At 44.0% G+C, this 18,673-nt stretch overlaps 1 protein-coding gene across 1 annotated transcript; it reads right to left on the bottom strand.

The window, feature by feature from the left end:
• Window positions 1-2,525: 2,525 nt before the first annotated feature.
• IFIT2 (interferon induced protein with tetratricopeptide repeats 2) lies at window positions 2,526-10,392 on the bottom strand. Its single transcript, XM_006147615.3, has 2 exons — window positions 10,204-10,392; window positions 2,526-5,086 (listed from the first exon to the last, which is right to left on the bottom strand). The coding sequence occupies exons 1-2, from the start codon at window positions 10,206-10,208 to the stop codon at window positions 3,667-3,669; spliced, it is 1,425 nt and encodes a 474-aa protein (XP_006147677.1). The 5' UTR covers window positions 10,209-10,392; the 3' UTR covers window positions 2,526-3,666.
• Window positions 10,393-18,673: the final 8,281 nt, after the last annotated feature.

Genomic DNA, 18,673 nt, shown 5'->3' with positions numbered 1-18,673 from the left:
GTGATTGAGGTGCTGGATCCGCATGACTGACTGTGCAGTTCAAGTCCCAGACCCAGTGGCTTGAAAAACACACTAGGCGCATATGCAGAATGTTCATAACCATGGGAGGAGAATGGAGGAGAAAGGGTTACAGCATGACCACCTACCTGGGGCGGGGGTGGGGTGGGGATAGGTTTCTCTCTCTCTCTCCAGAGGGCACATGGAATAGGTTTCTCTCTCTCTCTCTCCAGAGGGCACACACCCTGTAAGAAAAAAAAAAAAAAGGAGGAAGAAAAAAGAAAAGAAAAATAGAAAATGGGGGTAGAGCCAAGAATTTCCCCTGAAACATACACTGGTCCAGTTCAGCCCAATGGAATGAGTTTACCATTGCAGCTGGTGTGATTTGTATTTTCCACCAAAGTCCTCTTGAAAGACAGGAGATTTCAGGGCCTCTTGTTTCTTGTTCTTTATTTACGTAAAGAACACTCTGCAGCATGTGTTTGGATTGTCTACAAGACAGTGTCTAAAACAGAATTAGCAATACTTTTTCATTTTTCATGGTAAAGATCAGAAGAGAGACAACGCGATGAAAGCATGAGGTTTTTTTTTTTCATTTAATTAATTTATTTAACATTCATTCACTGTAAGAGATGAGGGCAGCAGCCCATGGACTGCCAAGGTAGGGCTGGGTATCTGTGCATGGGGGTATGGAGTGGCGGGGGTCAGAGTCTTAACTGAAGTCCTGGACTCTTATGGCTGGAGAGAAAAAATGCTCTGTTCAGTGGTTATAATGTTAGACTAGCATGGCTTAGTTGAAGCCAGTTCACACTGTGCAATATTTCATTTATCAGTAACTGAGGCTGAACATTTCAGGGTTTAGCAAAATGTCAGAGAAACCAGAACACTGCTTTAATTCCATCATATCCAAGTTATTTATTAACAAAATTGATGACTTTGTTCAGGAATCCAAACTGTATACTGATGATCTCAAATGCATACAGTATCTTTGACACAGAGAATAACATGAATATCATTGTTACAGTAGTTGGAATTAATTTTAAAAAACCTTGAATTATATATTTTAATTGCTTATTTTTAATTAATTAATTAAGTTTACATTTTTCCACATTTACTTTACATATCAAAAAAGTTTTTTTGCTCACACTCCATAGTTCTTGACAGTTAATAAAGAATTTTCAAAATTTCAAAATACTGAATTTTAAGGATAATGTTTAAAATATTTCTTATAATTTTGTATAATTTTGTTTACAACTCTATAACAGCAGGAACAGTATGGTTTTAAATATTTTTGAGAAAATATTTACATGACAGCTACTCAAATTGTTGAAAAGCAAATGCCCAGCACACTAGTCACACATAAACCTTTCTCAGTTCAGCCCTGCCTACCACGTGACATACCATCTGCCAACAAAGATCAGTCTCTTTTTCTTCCTTCAAGGTCTTTCTCAAGATAAGCCTCTGGTGTGGTTGCTCTTTTGCAATCTCTACTGATTACAATGCAGGGCTGGAAAAGCCCAGGTTATTTTATGTTATAAATTCTTTCATATGTCTTCTCTAATCCCCTCTGCCAGGCAGAACTATTTATGGGGCCAGGCCATCTTTCTAATATTTTTAGAATTATTTTATTTAGCTTTATGTATTTACTTACTTACTTATTTAAATTTGACCACAGAGGGACACACAGAAAGAGAAAGTGAGAAGGTAAGCCATCTGGTCAGGGACTCGAGCAGCAGTCAGCCATGGGGGAGTCCATCTCCCTTAACCACCATGCCATCTGCCAGTCCCTTTAGTTGCTTAATTAAAAAAAAGTTAACGCATACTTAAATTTAACCTGTTCCAATAGGCAAACATTTCCAACCCAGAGGGGCTGAGGGTTTCATGCTGGGTCAGCTGACTCTATTTTGACGTCACACTAGCCTTGATGTCTTGACCATTTGGTTCCACCCAGAAAGTCCTAATCGCCCGTGGATACCACAAATGTTGTGGTTTCCCTGAGACTTTCAGGTAAAAGAAGTGTTCATATGGCCTATTATGTGACTTTTCTAGTGGAACAAAAAGCACCCCCTTTAGTATTAACCTTGTTTCCATGACCTTCCGCCAGGCCCTCAGTCACCAGCTGGTCCCCCATCCTGCTGCTCCCCCATCATCTTAAACCTGGGCTCAGTAAAGCAGTTTTGAAAAAAGTGAGTCTCCATCTTGCCAAGAAATCTTCCTAATAGTGCCTAAAAACCTGAAAAGTTCTCCATATAATTGTAATCTACAATGATAAACCAAGATTTCTTTTCTCTTTCTCTCTTTTGTTCACTTTTACCCTATCCCTACTGGTGAGATATATATTTTCCAAACAAATTTTAAAGAAATGCATTGTTTTGGGTTCAAGCATACTGTACAGAATCCCTCTCCATTTAAATAAATAAATAAAAAAAAGTTTGCTGGAGGGGATGTGCGCTTGCCAGAGAGAGACAGAGAGAGAGGGAGGAAAGCAGAAAGTACCCTCAATGGGGAATAGTCACACCACGATCCCGTCTCTCCCATCTCTTTCTCCTTTTGGAATTGTGGATGCATGCACACTCACGCCCAGCATGTTTTTCAACCTGCCAGGTCTGGAACTTGAACCACATGGTTGATGATGTAGGATCCAGCTCACTTAAGCACAGGCTGGCCTGTCATTCTTTATTTGAAAAAAAAAAAATATATATAATAATGCATTTATTTTTCAAGAGAGAGAAAGAGGGAAAGATGGGGCACCCTCTACAAGGCTTCATGCCATGACCTCCCCCCTGGACTTGCAGCCAACCTGGATCATGGGTGCACTTGGCATGTTCAGGTGGACCTGGGAACTGAACTTGGAGCATTCTCATATGGTCTCCAGCATCATGCAACAGCACCCTGCTGGCTGCACCACCACAACTGGCCCCTTTTTCTTTCTTTACATGCTGTATTATGATTACAGAGATGGCTGAGTGGAAGAGAAATCTCGCCATGTACCTTCTGAAAGTCTTGTGCATTGGATAGCTGACCCAGTGTTTCTCCTAAGCGTGTCCCTTCTAGAGCTGAGCTGTTTTTCTCTTTTTCTTTGTGAATTATTTTGCCACATCAGTGAAGGAGACGATTGAACTCATGTTGTGCAGGATAATGAGGACTGGCTGAGGAGGAGGAAGGGGACAAAGGTGACAGGAAGGGAGGAGACCAAGCCCTGTCTAGACTTTGGTACCTCTGCCTTCTGATAGAAACAGTACCTTCATGTTTCTGCAGGACTAACCGGTACAGGATATAAAGTCATTCCAAGGATGGAAAAAAGTTGCAAAGACAGGCCTCAGGGTTACAGATGAGAGGGATCTGGCTGCTTTACATAAACACAGAGCCAAGCCCAAGGAGTTGCCTCACTGAAGGTGACCATGGGAATGTCCCAGTGCCAACGGCACCTAAGAGGGTAGTTTGAGCAACAGCCCCTTTACTAACCCTTCTCAGACCTCACGGGGTTTCCTCACAATTTGACAATGCAAGTGTTAACATCCGATACAGCAGGGTTTCCCTGTAGCCCCAACCCAGGACTGCGGCCAGGGTTTCAGTCCAGCTTCCGCCATAATGGTCATTAAATATTTTGAATACCCAGTCTGGAGGGGTTTCAGCCCTTCCAGCAGTAGCCCTGTGGGTACCATATCCCTATTTCTCATTCTCTGTCTCAGCTAAAGATGTGGACGGGATACGTTTTCCAGCGTCCAATCTCCTCCGAGCGTCTGCATCATTTTGCCACGCTTCTTTGCTCTTCATTTCCTGAAGGAATGCCAGGAGATGCAAAGCCACGGAATCTGCTTCATTGTTATAAAGCCGTGCTTGGGCAATTTTTTCCAGCTTGGTTCTGATCTTTTCTCTCTGCTTTGATCCTCCCTGGCTTATCTTCATGCCTTCTGTAAAATGGTAGATAGCCTTTTCTTCGCACTTCATTTCATACAGCTGAAAGCTGCCGTACCGGAGATGCAGCATTTGCTTCTCGGCAGGAGTGAGCTCTTTACTGAATTCTTTTTGGAAGTAATACTCGGCTTCTTCAAACCGACCTGCCAGAGAGTAGAGGCCTGCCAGAAAGGAACAGATCTGGTAGAGATTTCCATTGGCCTCATCAGCCTTCTTTAAATAATCCACGGCCTGTCCTATGAGCTCCGGCAACCTCGCTCTTTTCCCATACCTTCTGTCCTCTCCTCTGTGCAGTGTTTGGAGGACTTTGGCCCGATAGCAGCACCCAATACGGCAATACAGATAGGCGTTGGGTGGCATGCGTTCTGAAGCCTCTTTAAGCAGGTCGATAGCTTGATCCAGGGCCTCTTTATAGCGATAAAACCTGGCTGCACAGCGAAGGACGTCTGTTTCCCGCGGGACTTTCTCCAAGGCTTCTTCTACTAACCTCTCGGCTTCACTCTCTTCATTCATCTTCTGAAGTTTCAAGGCCAGGAGGACTTTCACAAACTGATTGTCAGGGTTCAGCCTAATGGCTCGCCTCAGAGAGTCAATGGGGTCCTGAGGTGGTGGGCGGCTGTCCAGACGGTAGGTAGCTATGGCCAGGCCAGAGGAGAATTCTGGGTTCATTGGCTGTTTTTCCAGAGCCTTCTCGAAACATACCTTCGCCCTTTCATTTTGATTTCCTCCACACTTCAACCGTGCCCACCCTTCCTCACAATCCATCTCGGGACTCTCAATTCTGTAGGGACTGGAAAACTTCTCACAGACCCGTTTCACCTTGTCGAGGTAAAGCTGAGCCTCTGAGAGTTGGCCCATGTGATAGTAGACCCAGGCGTAGTTTCCCCAGGTGACCAGACTTCGGAGCTCTGCGTGGTCAGCGTGCTGTTGCTGGATTAAGTCTTCCGCCTGCCGTAGGTGCTCCAAGGCGGCCTCATGTTGGCCTCTGTGGTGCTCTAGGTAGGCCAGGATGTTGCACACTGTCGCTCTGAAGTCACTGCTCTGAAACTCACACTGGTTAAGCACTCTGTCTTCAAAGTCTTCCAAGGAACTTTCTCCCTTCATCAGGTTCCAGGTGAAATGACATTTCAGTTGTCGTAAACTGCTCTCCAAAGAACTCCTCATGGTGTCACTGAAGGGAAAAACAAAAAGATGGTCACTTCGGGAGACATTACTAGGACAGCCTGTGGCCCTGGTGCTTGAGGTGGTTGAATTGCACATGGCCAGTCTCACGGTTCAAGTACTGGCCCCTGTGGCTTGAGACATGCAGGCACTTGTGTGTGTGCTCAAAATTCTGAAGGGAGGGAGAAATGGAGAAGGGATTGTGGTGTGACGAAGCTCCACGAAGAGGGCCTGGTTGCTTTCTCTTTCTCTCCCCTCAGCAAGCGCATGGATCCTCCGGCCAATTAAAAAGAAAGCAGAGAAAGACACAGCATAGATTCATCCATCAAGAAATAGGAACATGGGAACCAGCAGTTAGCGTAATGGCTATGTCGCTGGACTCCCACGTAGTCGACCGCGGTTCGTGTCTCGGACCCAGTGGCTTAAAACTCACGCCGGGCGCGTGTGCGTGCGTGCCCAAGATCCCGAGAGGAGAATGGAGGAGAAGGGATTGCGGCGTGACCATCCCCCCTGGGGGGTGATTTCTCGCTTTCTGTCTCTGTGTCTCTCTCTGTCTGTCTGGCGAGCGCACGCGCCCTACAGTGAAAACCTCTCCAAAAAAAAAAAAAAAAAAAAGGGCCAGTGCCCTTGTTTAAAAAAAAAAAAAAAGAAATAGGAACATGTTTGGGCCTGTTGGTGGCATGGAGGGTAAGGTGGCAAGGTCCACAAGGCCGACTCACTGGTAGAGTCCTAGGCCTGGCAGCTTGAAAAAGCACCTTTTGTGTGGGCGTGACCAAAATCTGGAAAGGAGGGAGAGATGGAGGAGAAGAGAAGGCAGCACGGCCATTTCCCAAGGTGAGGGGGCACTTTTCCACTTTCCTTCTCTCTGTCTCTCTCCAGTGGCTGCATGTGCCCACTAGCAAATTAACAAAAGAAAGGATAAAGCATTTTTCCCCTTCCTTCATTACTTGTGATTAAAAAAAAAACAAAGAAAAAAATAGAAGCATAGTAAACCAAATTCTCTTTCTCTTTCTCTCTTTCCCCTCCCAGTTTTAAACACTCTCTCAAATTCTCTCTCTCTCTCTCTTTTTCTTTTTTGAGAGAGTTTTTTTGTTATAGGGCATGTGTGCTCACTGGAGAGAGAGAGAGAGACAGAGAGACAGAAAGTGAGAAATCACCTCCAGGGTAGATGGCCACACTGCAATCTCTTCTCCTTCACTCTCCTCTTGGGATGTTGGGCACACACGCACACATACACACACAGACACACACACAGACACACACGTGCCTAGCTTGAGTTTCAAGTTGCCAGGCCCAGGAATCGAAGCATGGTTGACTATGTGGGAGCCCAGTAACACAACCATTACCCCATCTGCTATTCCCCTCAAATTTCCTTTTAAAGGCTGTTAACCTGAGTCCTGGGCTGGCACAATGGCAGTATGGCACTCAAGGGGGCTGTCCCACATAGGAGGAATCTGGGTTTATAACGGGAGATCTCCCTGGACAGATCAGGCACCTGGGTGCCCATGATGCAGGGCTGGCTAAGGCCAGTGGAGACCCTGTTGGGCATGCCTGTCTCTCTATCTCTCTGTCTCTCTGCTTGTGGAAGAAAGAAAAAAGTAAACAACAACAATAGCAAAAAGCCTATTAGCTCATATCAAAGAAGAATGAACTCCTTTTTTTCTTTCAGTGTTTTGGCATATGTGTTTTGTTTGTTTGTTTGTTTGTTTTTAAATTTTGCTAGAGCACACATGTGCTCACTGAAGAGAGGAAGACAGAGAAAACGAAAAGGCACCCTCTAGTGGGTCCATTTCTCCATCCCATTAGGATTTGGGACATACACACATACCCACCCAGTGTGTTACTCAAGCCACTGAGGCCTGCATTCAAACCTTCTTAGTCATATGGGAGCTAGCTCCCTTAACTACTAGGCCACCTGACTGACCTACATATTATCTTAAAATTCCATTTTTCTATGAACATCCCATGAATATTTTGAAGTCCCCTGCTATATATTAGCAGTAAACTTTAATTTATTTTTATTTTTTTCTTCTTCTTCTACTGGTGATTTCTACCCTTACCGTGTCTCCCTGAGTCGACTTCTTAGTGATTTTGCATTTGTTTTAATTTATTTTTATTTTTTTCTTCTTCTCCTGCTGGTGATTTCTACCCTTACCGTGTCTCTCTGAGTCGACTTCTTAGTGATTTTGCATTTGTTCTTTTAATTTCTTATGAAATTTTGTTTTATTCTCCTGTGGTTTGCTTTTATAACAGGGGATACACAGGAGGTTTAAAAGCAGCCAGCTTTGGGGGCCATCAGAAGGCATAGCAGTTATGTTACTCCCACATGGCTGACTGTGGTTCAAGTCCTGGATCTGATGGCTTGAAAATTACTCTGAGAACGTGTGTGTGCACGTACAAGATCCTGGAAGGAAAATAGAGGAGAAGGGGTTGTGGCACGGCCATCCCCCCCGGGAAGTGATTTTTCACTTTCCTTCTCTCTGTCTCTGTCTCTCTCTCTCTGGTGAGTGGACATGCTCTAAGGCAAAAACCTGTTAAAGGAAAAAAAGAAGGCAGATAGTTCTCTGTCCAATGGGAAAAGCTCTTTTTCCTTTAGAGGGCCCCTTATAGTCACCTGGAAGATTTTCCATTCCCACAATGCAGGTCCTCAAAATAAATAATATGTAAGAACACAAAGAGAACAAACCAGGAAATAGGCAAATTAACAAAAACTTGTACTTCGAATACCTTTGGTGTTGAGGAACTAAAAAAAAAAAAATCATTCCATGTCTGAAATGGATTCCCTAGATTGCCAATGTATTGGGGGCCTTAATTTGTTGCTTTGTATCACCAAAAATTATTTTTCTTTTCTTTATTTATTTTTAATTGTCAGAGGCTGCATGTGTGTACTAGAGAGAGAGAGAGATAAAGCATCCCCCAATGGGGCAAGGTTATCCTGCAGTCCCTTCTCCATTCTTCCTGACAGTCAGGATCCTGGGTACCCATGTACAGGTACCCAGGATGTTTTTCAAACTGCTGGGCCTTGGTCCCAAACCTTAAAAAAAATTTATTTTTCATAACATAAAAATCACAGAGTCAGACATGTGGGATCCAGCCGACCTAACCACCACCATGGCTGGCCCTTTCCATATTCTTTAATACATAACTCACAAGGTCCCCTGAGCTCCCAGTGGCCTCTATAATCCTCCTGGGGTTACTGCAGTCCTTTCTTTGGGTTCTACGTGGCACAACAAAAATGTTAAATTCGGTTTTACTCTTCTCTGGTACTGACTTGATTACCCCAACTAGAATGAGCAGAAAAATGGATAGGAGGAGTGAAGCCCAAGTTTCTGTGGAGAGATCCTCCTTCTTTCAAAGCCCCAGGCATGTCTTGGCAAAGAGATGAATTGTCTGAGCCTCTCGAAGTAGCTCACTCCAGGGAGGGAGCCCAGTTGCCCACCGGGTTTGGTATCCTGCATCCCACTGACAGCAGCCTTCTCTGGAGAAGTTCGTGCTCGATCTCATCTCCCTCCCTTCTTACTGAGGTTGCGGGAAGATTTCTTCAGCACCTGAGCTCTTAGCTCCTTTCCCATTTTATAAGAGAAACAAAGAGTGAATTAAGTTGAGAGTCGCTCCATTATAAAATACATGTTGTCAAGGACGCATTTGCAGGATAGAGACATTTGATATGCTCTTAGATAAAAATCCCTTTGAGCAGTCATTCAAAAGACATCGGATTGCCCTGCTCAAGTTGGTGTTTTTATCTCGATGGTAAATCTGAGACACCGTTCTCAGAGACTCGCTTCCTGGGCTCAGATGTGTGCGACGTGCACCTGAAGTGTCTAGAAGTTCCAACTGTTTGCATAGCAACTGTCCCTTCCTCTGCTTCTCTGGGTGAAATAAAAGCCACAGTGACGCTGCCACCAGGCTCCGAGCTGGCGGTGCCACCAGTTTCAGCATCACTGAGGAGAAGCCCGCTGGAAATGCTGGAGCTCAGACCCAACCCAGACCAACGAAGGCAGAATCTCTGGGGGGTTGAGCCCAGGACTCTGTAACAAGCTCTCCCAGTGATCCCCTCATGTTCAAGTTTGAGAGCCACTGTCTTCCAGCACAGGGGCAAGGCCCAGAAAGTCCCTGTTGCCCAGCAATCAAGGAAAGAGAGATGAAGGGCTGATGGAGCTGCATTCTTACAGGAAAGAATCTAGAAAATACCATATTAAAATTCTGAGAAATAGGAACAAATGTTCTACAGATTCTGAAACAAAAATCTGTAAGCATCTTAATGATATTTTCCCCTATCGGGCAGGCATATAGGCTAGCAGAAAACTATCATTTCAAGAAGAATCAAGAGCCTTATAGGAGGGCAATGTAACATCCAGAGGGTTATCTGTGGATTCCAAATCTCTAGGACTGAGCCGGGGAACTCGGTCCTCCCATTCCAACTTCTAACTAGAGAAACGAGAAAGCACCCCTCCTACCCAGTGAGCTAACCATTCAGGGCAACCTCACATTTCTGGGGGCTGAGAAGATTTCAGAGATGAGGACTATTTGCTCCAAGCAGTCCATCTCCTGTTCATACTTCAGATGAAAAAACTAGCCAATCAGTAGGATTTGGGGGTGAAATATTTGTTAGTTTACCAGCTCTAACGCACATCAGAGATGAATGAGCACAGTAAATGTCAAAGTCATCTTGCAGGACGCGGGCTGCTATTCAAGTACACCTTCAATAGCATCTGCTGAAAAAAATTGTTTAGAAAATAAAAATTGTATCAAAACCTCTGACTTAATCCTTGCAAATTGAAAACAAAAGAGGGACTGTTTACAAAGGCGCAGACCCGTCTTTATATGAAGCATCTGCCCAATTACCCGTCTCTCTGCCCCCTTTCTTCCGAACAACCTCAGCTTTCAGGTCCCCGTAGGCATTTCTGAAGATGCCCGTAAGGAGTCTGACTGCGTGATGCAGAAAATGCAGAGGGAAAGCAGCCAGCATCAGGAAGATGTATTCCCAGCAGACAGAGATACAGGCGGAATAAGGCTGGAAACAAACTGAACACAGAGCTGGTGTTCCTGGGGAGCTGGCTGCTTAGGATTTGCTAAGACAAGCTGGACTGGCTGTTCTCAGCATCAGCGGAGAAGGAGGATCTTTACCTCATGACTGCCGTGCTGCTGAGCTGTTCAGAGGGGCTGAGGTCCAGGCTGCTGCACTCTCCAGAAAGCTTCCTCCTCTGTCTCCAAAAAAATGCTGCAGGGACCTATATATAAAGGAGCTTCTAGTTTCTTTTCTTTCTTCCTATGTAGCCAGCTTTACAAAAGAGAAAATGAAACTGGAAAGTGAAACTGGCAGGACTCCAGACACGGAAATGAATCAGGAGTAGGAGCCAAGCCCATCGGGGCAGCCCTATGCTGTGGGGTCGGAAGAACTCCCTCTGTGTGGACTGGATCGATGTCCTAGATCTGTAACATCGAGGGAGCCCCACTCCGAGAAGGACACGCTTACAAAGCTCCCTGCCTCATGATTACCACGTTAACCCCTCTCCACTCTGCCCACCCTCATCCCCGAGATGAACCTGCAGCCCTAGGGGATAGGCAGTCATGTGACTGCAGGGCAGGGCTTTCAGTTCGTTTTACTCTGCTGAATCTACAGTCTGCGCGATGACACCAGCTCATTGCATGGTGAAGCAGGCATGCAGACAGTAGGGGTTTGTTTGTTTGTTTGTTTGTCTTTCCCAAAGAATGTTTGCACTGGCCAGAGAAAGAAGGGACAGGAGAAAGCAACTCCCCCAGTGCAATGTGGTCATACTACAACCCCTTCTCTTCCATTTCTCCATCCTGTTGGGATTTGGAGGATGCCTGCACCCATGGCCTGTGTGTTTTTCAAGCCACCAGGGCCAAGACTTGAACTGCACAGTTGGCCATGTGGGATCCAGCCCCCTAAACCACCTATGCCATAGGTGGGTTTCAAAAACCTGTTGAATGACTTAATACAAGCATAGAATTGTGGGATCTTAGCCTATATTTTTAAAGATTGATTTTATTTATCTTTATTTATTACTATTTGTTTTTAATTTGACTAGAGAGAGAGAGGGAAAGTGAGAAAGTGAGTCACCAGGTCTAGGACTTGAACCATGGTCAGCCATGTGAGAGTCCAGTGCCTTTAACCACCACACCACCTGACAATCCCTTAGCCTATTTAAATTTAAAACAAGGCTCCATTTATGAGTATATGTGGATAAACTGTGAGAACATTATCAAATTTCCCTGCTTCGGCTTCTACTTTTCTATATTGGGAATAACATCCCAACCGACTCGCAGTGCTGTGGGGAGGATCACAGGAGTGAGTGGGTGAGACATCCTTTGAATGCCTGGGACCTAATAAATAAATACTAGTTTTTGTTATAACCAGTAACAAAAATGATTAAACAAAGAGAGCAGAGGGGAAACTTTTCCTTTTTAAAATTTCTGTGAGAAAGAGAAAGAGAAATAGAAAGACAGAGAGGGAAATACCTCCAGCAGGGTCTCCACACCATGGGCCCCCCTGGCCTCAGCCAGCCGGGCAGGCAAGCACAGCTGTCATGTCAGGGAGGCCTTAGGACACAGACCAAGATGTTTTGAAGGGAAACTTTTGCTAATTGTCTTTTCTAAGCTTTAGCTCCTCTGACATTCCACGACCCCGCATGCTCACTGACCTGAGTAAGCCAAGTGATTCCTCACATCTCTCCCTATCCCTGGTTTCCCTGAGCCCTATGGCATTTTAAATCCCTCGGCATCAGCTCAGTACTCAGCACCCACACATCACAACGAGAAACCCCTGTGGTTCGCCATGACAGAAGACATGTGTTTCCCTTGCCTTTTTCCTTATTCGTATGTTCACTCACAAAGGGACTACAATGTACACGGACCCAAGGGGGAACAGGCATAGCACCAGATGTTTCTGAGGTCACCTCAAATCCCCCCGAAGGAGGATGACTGTGCCACAATTTCTGGAATGACACATCTGTCCCTAACCCTCCACCAATGCCCCCTGGGACCTTCCTGCCTGCTCTAGACTCAGGCCACTTCTTCATCAAAGCTTCCATTAAGTGTCACAGAATTTTTATTTCATTTAAATTTTTTTAAAATTTTAATTTAATTCATTATCATTACCTTTTAATTTGACCAGAGAGAGACAGAATAAGAGAGAGAGAGGGACCAGCAGTTGGTATAATGGCTATGTCCCTGAATTCCCATGTAGCTGACTGCAGTTCGAGTCCCAGACCCAATGGCTTAAACTCACACTGGGCGCGTGTGCATGCGTGCGTGCCCAAGATCCCAAGAGGAGAATGGAAGAGAATGGATTACGGCATGGCCATCCCTCCTGGAGGGTGATTTCTTGCTTTCTATCTCTCTCTCTCTCTGTCTCTCTCTGTCTTTCTGGCAAGAGCACTCACCCTGTAGCAAAAACAAAACAAAACAAAACACCAAACCAAACCAAACCAAACAAACAAAAAACTCTCAAAAAAAAATAAATAAATAAAAGAGAGAGAGCGAGAGATAAAGTGAGAAAGCAAGTTGCCAGGTCCGGGACTCAAACTATGGTCAGCCATGTGGGAGTCCAGTACGTTAACCACCATACCACCTCACAACCCCAAGTGCCACGGAACTGAGAATGCATGATTAACAAGAAACAATTGTTCTCTAGATCAAGGTATATTAAATATTCAAGCAGATGCTCGAATCCAGCACTTAAGAAAATCTGCCTTGAGATTTTCAAAGTCACTAGACGTAATTGTAGGGACTCAATACAAAAAAGAAAAAGAAAGAAGGAAAAGTGAATCTTTCCCCTCGTGGGTGCAGGCTGAATGGTGCCCACAGTGTTCCCTGCAGTGCTCGGAAGAAGGCTGCTCTCTCCGCAGAAATCTGCCCAAGCCGACTACAGGCTGCCCCAGGGATGAAGCACAGCGCCACTGAATGACAGAACCTTCCTGTGGACCAGCAACTATGAGATGGAAATTGATCCTGGCAAGTACAACTCACTTTCAACTACACTGGCTTCTTGCGGGAGGAAAAACAGAAGACTTTAGCAGGGGGAGCTTTGATTTTTCTGGATAGAATGTTTTGGAAGAAGCATGTGTAAGGAGGTTCAAGGTAGAGGAACATTTACTAAAGGGAGGAGTAGAACTACAAATCTAAAAATAGCCACTAAACTAGGGTGGCTTCAGGAGAACTGTTGTCACCATTAGCTGATATTAATAGTAGCACCACTAACTAATACTGATGAGGACTTGTTTGATTTTCTCCATCTGACACACAAGTGAGATATGGCCGTTGCCCAGATGAATAGTGGACACTCAGAGGGTTGAAGCCACAGTCCCAAGGAAGGAGGCCAAGGTCTATTGGACTTGAAACCTTCTAAAAGGGTGCATTAGGCCCCTGCTTTCTCTCTTGCCTTGCCTTTGCAACTCCACCCTGCGATGACCAAGAAGAAGACTCTGGACAGATATGGCCCCTCAATCTTTGAGGAATATGGTGCTTAAGGGCAAGCACCTGTCCAGTGTGGTGCTGAAGAGCAAGCACTGTCTGGATCTAAAGCACATGGATTCATCTGAGCTCCAGCATTCACCACCTGTGTGAACTTGGGCCAGTTCTTCATCTGTAAAGAGAATAGTAGCATCTATTTCTTTTCCATTCCTTCTTGTAAGGTTTTTGCTGGAGAGAGACACTCACTGGAGAGAGACAGAGACAGAAAGAGGGAATGTGAGAAATCATCCCCCTCCCCAAGACGGATGGCCATGCCATGATATCTTCTCCACCATTCTCCACCTGGGATTTTGGGCATGTACACACATGCACCCAGAATTATTTTTTAAACAGCCAGGTCCAGGACTCAAACCATGGTAGGTCTTGTGGGAATCCAGCACCTTAACCAACATGTCACCTGCTGGCCCCTGTACCACCTATTTCATAGTGTTGTGAAGCTCTTGAAATGGTGCCTGGCGTATCATGGTTATGTTAGGAGTATATGTTCTTATTTGTGTTCAGAATGAGTTTTGGCATTAGTGCTAGTTACCAACTGCCTGTGATGTCAGACAAATCATAAAACAGGCCTCAATTTCATTCTCAGAGAAATGAAATCTTCAGCTTGAGTTAAACAGAAATACTGTAGTGGTACTTGTTAAAAATGGCAAGTAACACTTCGTTCAGAACTGATGTAATAGGGGAGAGGTTAAACTCAGCTCTGAATACAAGCATGGATTTATGGTCATTGGGCAGAGCTGGAGATCAGACAGAGAACTGTCAGGATGAACTCGGCTGGCCCCCAAGGACTGAGGAAGAGGAGCTTGACTGGATATCAAGGTTGAGGGGGTTTCTTGATAAACTGGCTTAGCAAGACTCTTTGCTAAAACTGGACTCTGCAGACCAAAGGTAGATGCCATCATGGAGACCTAGTCAAGAAGGGACTCTGCCTAAAAAGGAACTGTTGGCAGAAACAGCCTGGTCTGCAGAAATAAGCATTACTGCAGTTTATTACTAAGTATGCTCTTGAGTGACCCAGCCCAGAGAAAGACGAAGTGTTTCTCCGGACGCCGAGATACAGTGGTTCCTTATATATAAGTAGTTCTGAGAGCAGGAGGTTGTTGGTCAGCACGCAGAGCTCTTGACATTGGCCTGGCCCCAAACAGTGGGACATCTGGAAGTGGAGGCTTGTAGGTTATAGGGGTGAGTTGGAATTCTTAGATGAGTCACTGGTTGAAGAAAAACACAAATCTCTGTTCCTGAAACAAAGCAGCAATAGACTGTGTGGGCACTTGGCGCCGCACCTGGCTTTTTAGGGTGGGCCAGGTATAGAACCCAGGCCTCCTATGTGGCCTCAGCCTATCAAGTAAGAGAGACAGTGAACTCCAGAAGAGGCCAGAGAAAAGAGCCAACAAGTTCCAGCATCAACCAGTACATGCTGCTGTGGCTGGGCCTGTTATTACTTTTTAAACCTGAGTTTAAAGCTTTGCATTTTGGGGGAGATAGTGGCACAGAGGTAACATGACGATCTACTGGACTGACCCACAGGTTCTGGGTTCACATCTGGAGACCCCCTTGAGTATGCATAGTATATGTGTACCCAGGACCTGGACTGGCTGAAGCTGGGTGAATCACTGTGCCAGGGCCCTGTTAGGGGTACCCCTCCACCACCGCTATCTCTTTTCAATCTTTTTCTTGCTCATGGAAGAAAGAAACTTCAAAAGAAAAACCTTCTATTTTCTACAAATTAATTATATTTTATGAGATTTCCTGCTTTTCTAAAACATGAAGAACTATTAGGAGCCTGTCTTCATAACTTTATATTTTTGGCTAATATTTCAAATGAATATACTATTAATTATCAGTTCCTCTAGGTATGAAGCAAAAAAAAAAAGGTGATTTTAAGCTGTGTGGCCTTGGAAAAGTTACTTAACCTCTCTCGGCCTCTTCTTCCTATCACATGTATTTATTCTAAGAATTAAATGAGATAAACTAAGAAAAACCTTCATGATGATGCCTAGAAAATTTCAAGCCACTAATACACATTAGTGAAACCTCCCCCACATCTGATACCCAGCAGCGTAGAGACACTGGACGTCCTATTTCCAGACCTTCGGGCACATGACTCTAGTCCCAACTCTTCCTACCTCAGCTCTTGGAGTCAGGCCAGCTGCAGAGGACACTAGTCCTGTGATTCATTTTTCTTTTTCTTTCACCATAGATAGGAAATCATTAGAACTAGGAACATGAAACCAACCTTGGTATCACTTCCCGAGGAAAGGAAACTTACTAAATTATTACGGTAGGCATTGTTCTTTCCCAGGCTGTGATCCTGTCGTTGGTCTCAGGAGTGGCCTTGGCCCTGAGCCTAATTTAAACATACTGTGATCAAGAAAAGGAAACTGCAGAGAGGCAAGATTTTATGATGAGGTCTCAAAACAGCCAGATGTCATCTCTGGTCCCTCACATTTACATAGCATTATATTTTCAAGTTTTCTATTTTTTTAAGCTTATTTATTTCTAGGGGGGTAGAGAGAGAGAAAGGGGCATCCTTGACAGGTCTCCACACTGGGATCCTCCCCGAGCCCTGCAGTCAGTCAGGATCCCAGGCATACCTGCAGGTGCAGTCAGCATGGTCAGGTTGACCTGAGACACAAACCCAGAGCCTTCCCCATGGCTCCCAGTATCAAGCAGTCCCCCTGCTGTTGGGGCCACTGCAGCGGGGCCCCAAGTAAGACATGTAAGCAAGAGTGAAATACTGATAGAAAATAAAAACCAAAACAAGGGGAACATACTTCCCTAAGGAGAATGGGGAGAGGGTTGTTGTTTTGGCAAAAGTAACCATAGAGTAAAAGACAACAGTTGAGTTGAAGCTGCAAGTTGTACTTTTCTTAAAGGATGAATGAATGTGGAGGAACTAGTGCTTTCAGGGTCTAAGAGAAATGAAGATTTTCTGCTGAGAATTCACCTTCCAGATCCCATTCTAAAGTGGAGAGGCAAAAGGTCAAAAAATGGCTGACTCCTCCATGGGAGCTGAGAACTAGTGCTTTCAGGGACTAAGAGAAATGAATTTTCTTTTTTATTTTTCCTGAAAATTCACCCTCCAGATCCCATTCTTGAGTGGTAGAACCACCTGTATCCTTCTCTCTTGTCTATTTCTATCCCTCTGTCTCTCTCTCTGCCCTTTTCATTTTTTAAATTAAAAAAAAATTTTTTTTTTAAGGTAAAGTATATTCTTGGCTCTCAAATCCTCCTTTATCTTGCTAATAATCCCTTTCCACCCTCTCTCCTAATAAGGGGAGGCAAAAGGGTAAAAGAAAACTGAGTCCTCCGTGACTGGCAGATGGTGAAATCACTACATCACTGAACTCCCATGTAGCCAACCTTGGTTTGAGTCCTGGACCTGGTGGCTTAAACTCACACCAGGCACATGTGCGTACATATCCAAGATCCTGAGAGGAGAATGGAGAAGAAGAGATTGCGATGAGGCCATCCCCCCGGGGGGTGATTTTTCGCTTTCTGTCTCTCTGTCTCTGTCTTTCTGGTGAGTGCACATGCCCTATAGCAAAAATCTCTCTAAAAACAAAATTAAAACAAACAAATAAACGAAAAAAGAAGACTGACTCCTCCATGGGTGCTGAGAATTAGTGCTTGCATGCCACATGGTTTTCAATTTTTAAATAAATAAATAAAATTATTGGTGTTTTTACCTCTCTCTCTCTCTCTTCTCTTTATCTGTTTTCTTATCCTTTTTCTTTTGCCTCATCACTTTGCTACTCAACCTTCATGCACTGAGTGTCTAGACAGATCTAAGTGAACTACAACTAAACATCCAAATACTGTCAGGGTCAACATATTCCCCAATTCTCACCTAATATGCTGCACAAAATAAAAGAACAGAATGGCAAAGAGATTGCAGATCACCTCCACCTGCATGCCTCTGAATGCTCAGATTGAACTTCTAGAAATTAGGAAGAAACATATAACCAATCAGATCACTAGAAATCACTGCAGAGGTGCAAGAAATATGAGAAACCAAGAAAATACCTCTTCCCCACTGGAAAAGAATAACTTCTCTTAATCCACAGACAGTACAATGAAACTCACAGAAATGTCTGATAAAAAAAAATTTAGAATATTCATAGTGACAAAGCTAATAGAGATACAAGAGAGGAGAGAAATGAATTCCAGAAAAGGCAGGATAAAAGAGCCAATAGGTTCCAGGAGATGAGAAAGTTTTTGCATGATCTCAAAGTGGAAATACACTCCATAAAAAAAGAATCAAACGGAACTGTTAGAGATGAAGGCTATAATACAGGAAGTCAAAACCTCCCTTGAAAATATTAAAAGCAGACTAGATTATACAGAAAATCGAATCTCAGATGTAGAGGACAGAATTGCTGGACTAGAAAATTCCATCATGAAGACTGAAAAAATAGCTCTCCAAAATGAGAAAATATATGAGAAATACTAGATACTATTAAACATCCAAGCATCTGGATAATAGGTATCTCAGAAGGTAAAGAGACTAAAAAGGGCATTGATTATTCCATGAAAGACTAGAAGAAAACTTTCCAAATCTAGAGAGGCATTTGAAGATCCTGACCCAAGAAATCCAAAGGATCCCAAATAGAATCAACCCAAGAAGATCTTCTCCAAGACACATTATAGCCAGATTGACCAAAAACACAGACAAAGACAAGATACTAAGATTGGCAAGAGAGAAATGGCAAGTTACCTACAAAGGATATCCCATCAGGCTAACAGTGGACCTCTCATCGGAAACAATGAGAGCAAGGAAAGAATGAGAAAATGTATTCAAAGTGTTGAGTGAAAAACAATTCCAACCAAGAATACTATACCCAGCAAGTTTATACTTCAAATGGAAAGAGGAAATAAGAACATTCTCAGATAAACAAAATCTAAAAGAAATTACCGACACCAGGCCAGTTCTCCAAAAAGTTCTGAAAGGAGTGCTATATCAGGAAAACTAATGTCAAACACACAGAAATAAGAGTTCAAAAACAACTAGGAAAATGGCCAGCTTAATGGTAGGGTCAAGTCTGGAGTTGAATGTTATCTTCCAGAATTTAAATGGAAAGATTGGACCACAACAGAAGATAAA

Source organism: Tupaia chinensis, unplaced genomic scaffold (assembly GCF_000334495.1).
Source record: "Tupaia chinensis unplaced genomic scaffold, TupChi_1.0 Scaffold000217_1, whole genome shotgun sequence".
Lineage (NCBI taxonomy): Eukaryota > Metazoa > Chordata > Mammalia > Scandentia > Tupaiidae > Tupaia > Tupaia belangeri.
Note: the sequence above shows the minus strand (reverse complement) of the source record. Positions and strands in the feature narration are given on the sequence as shown.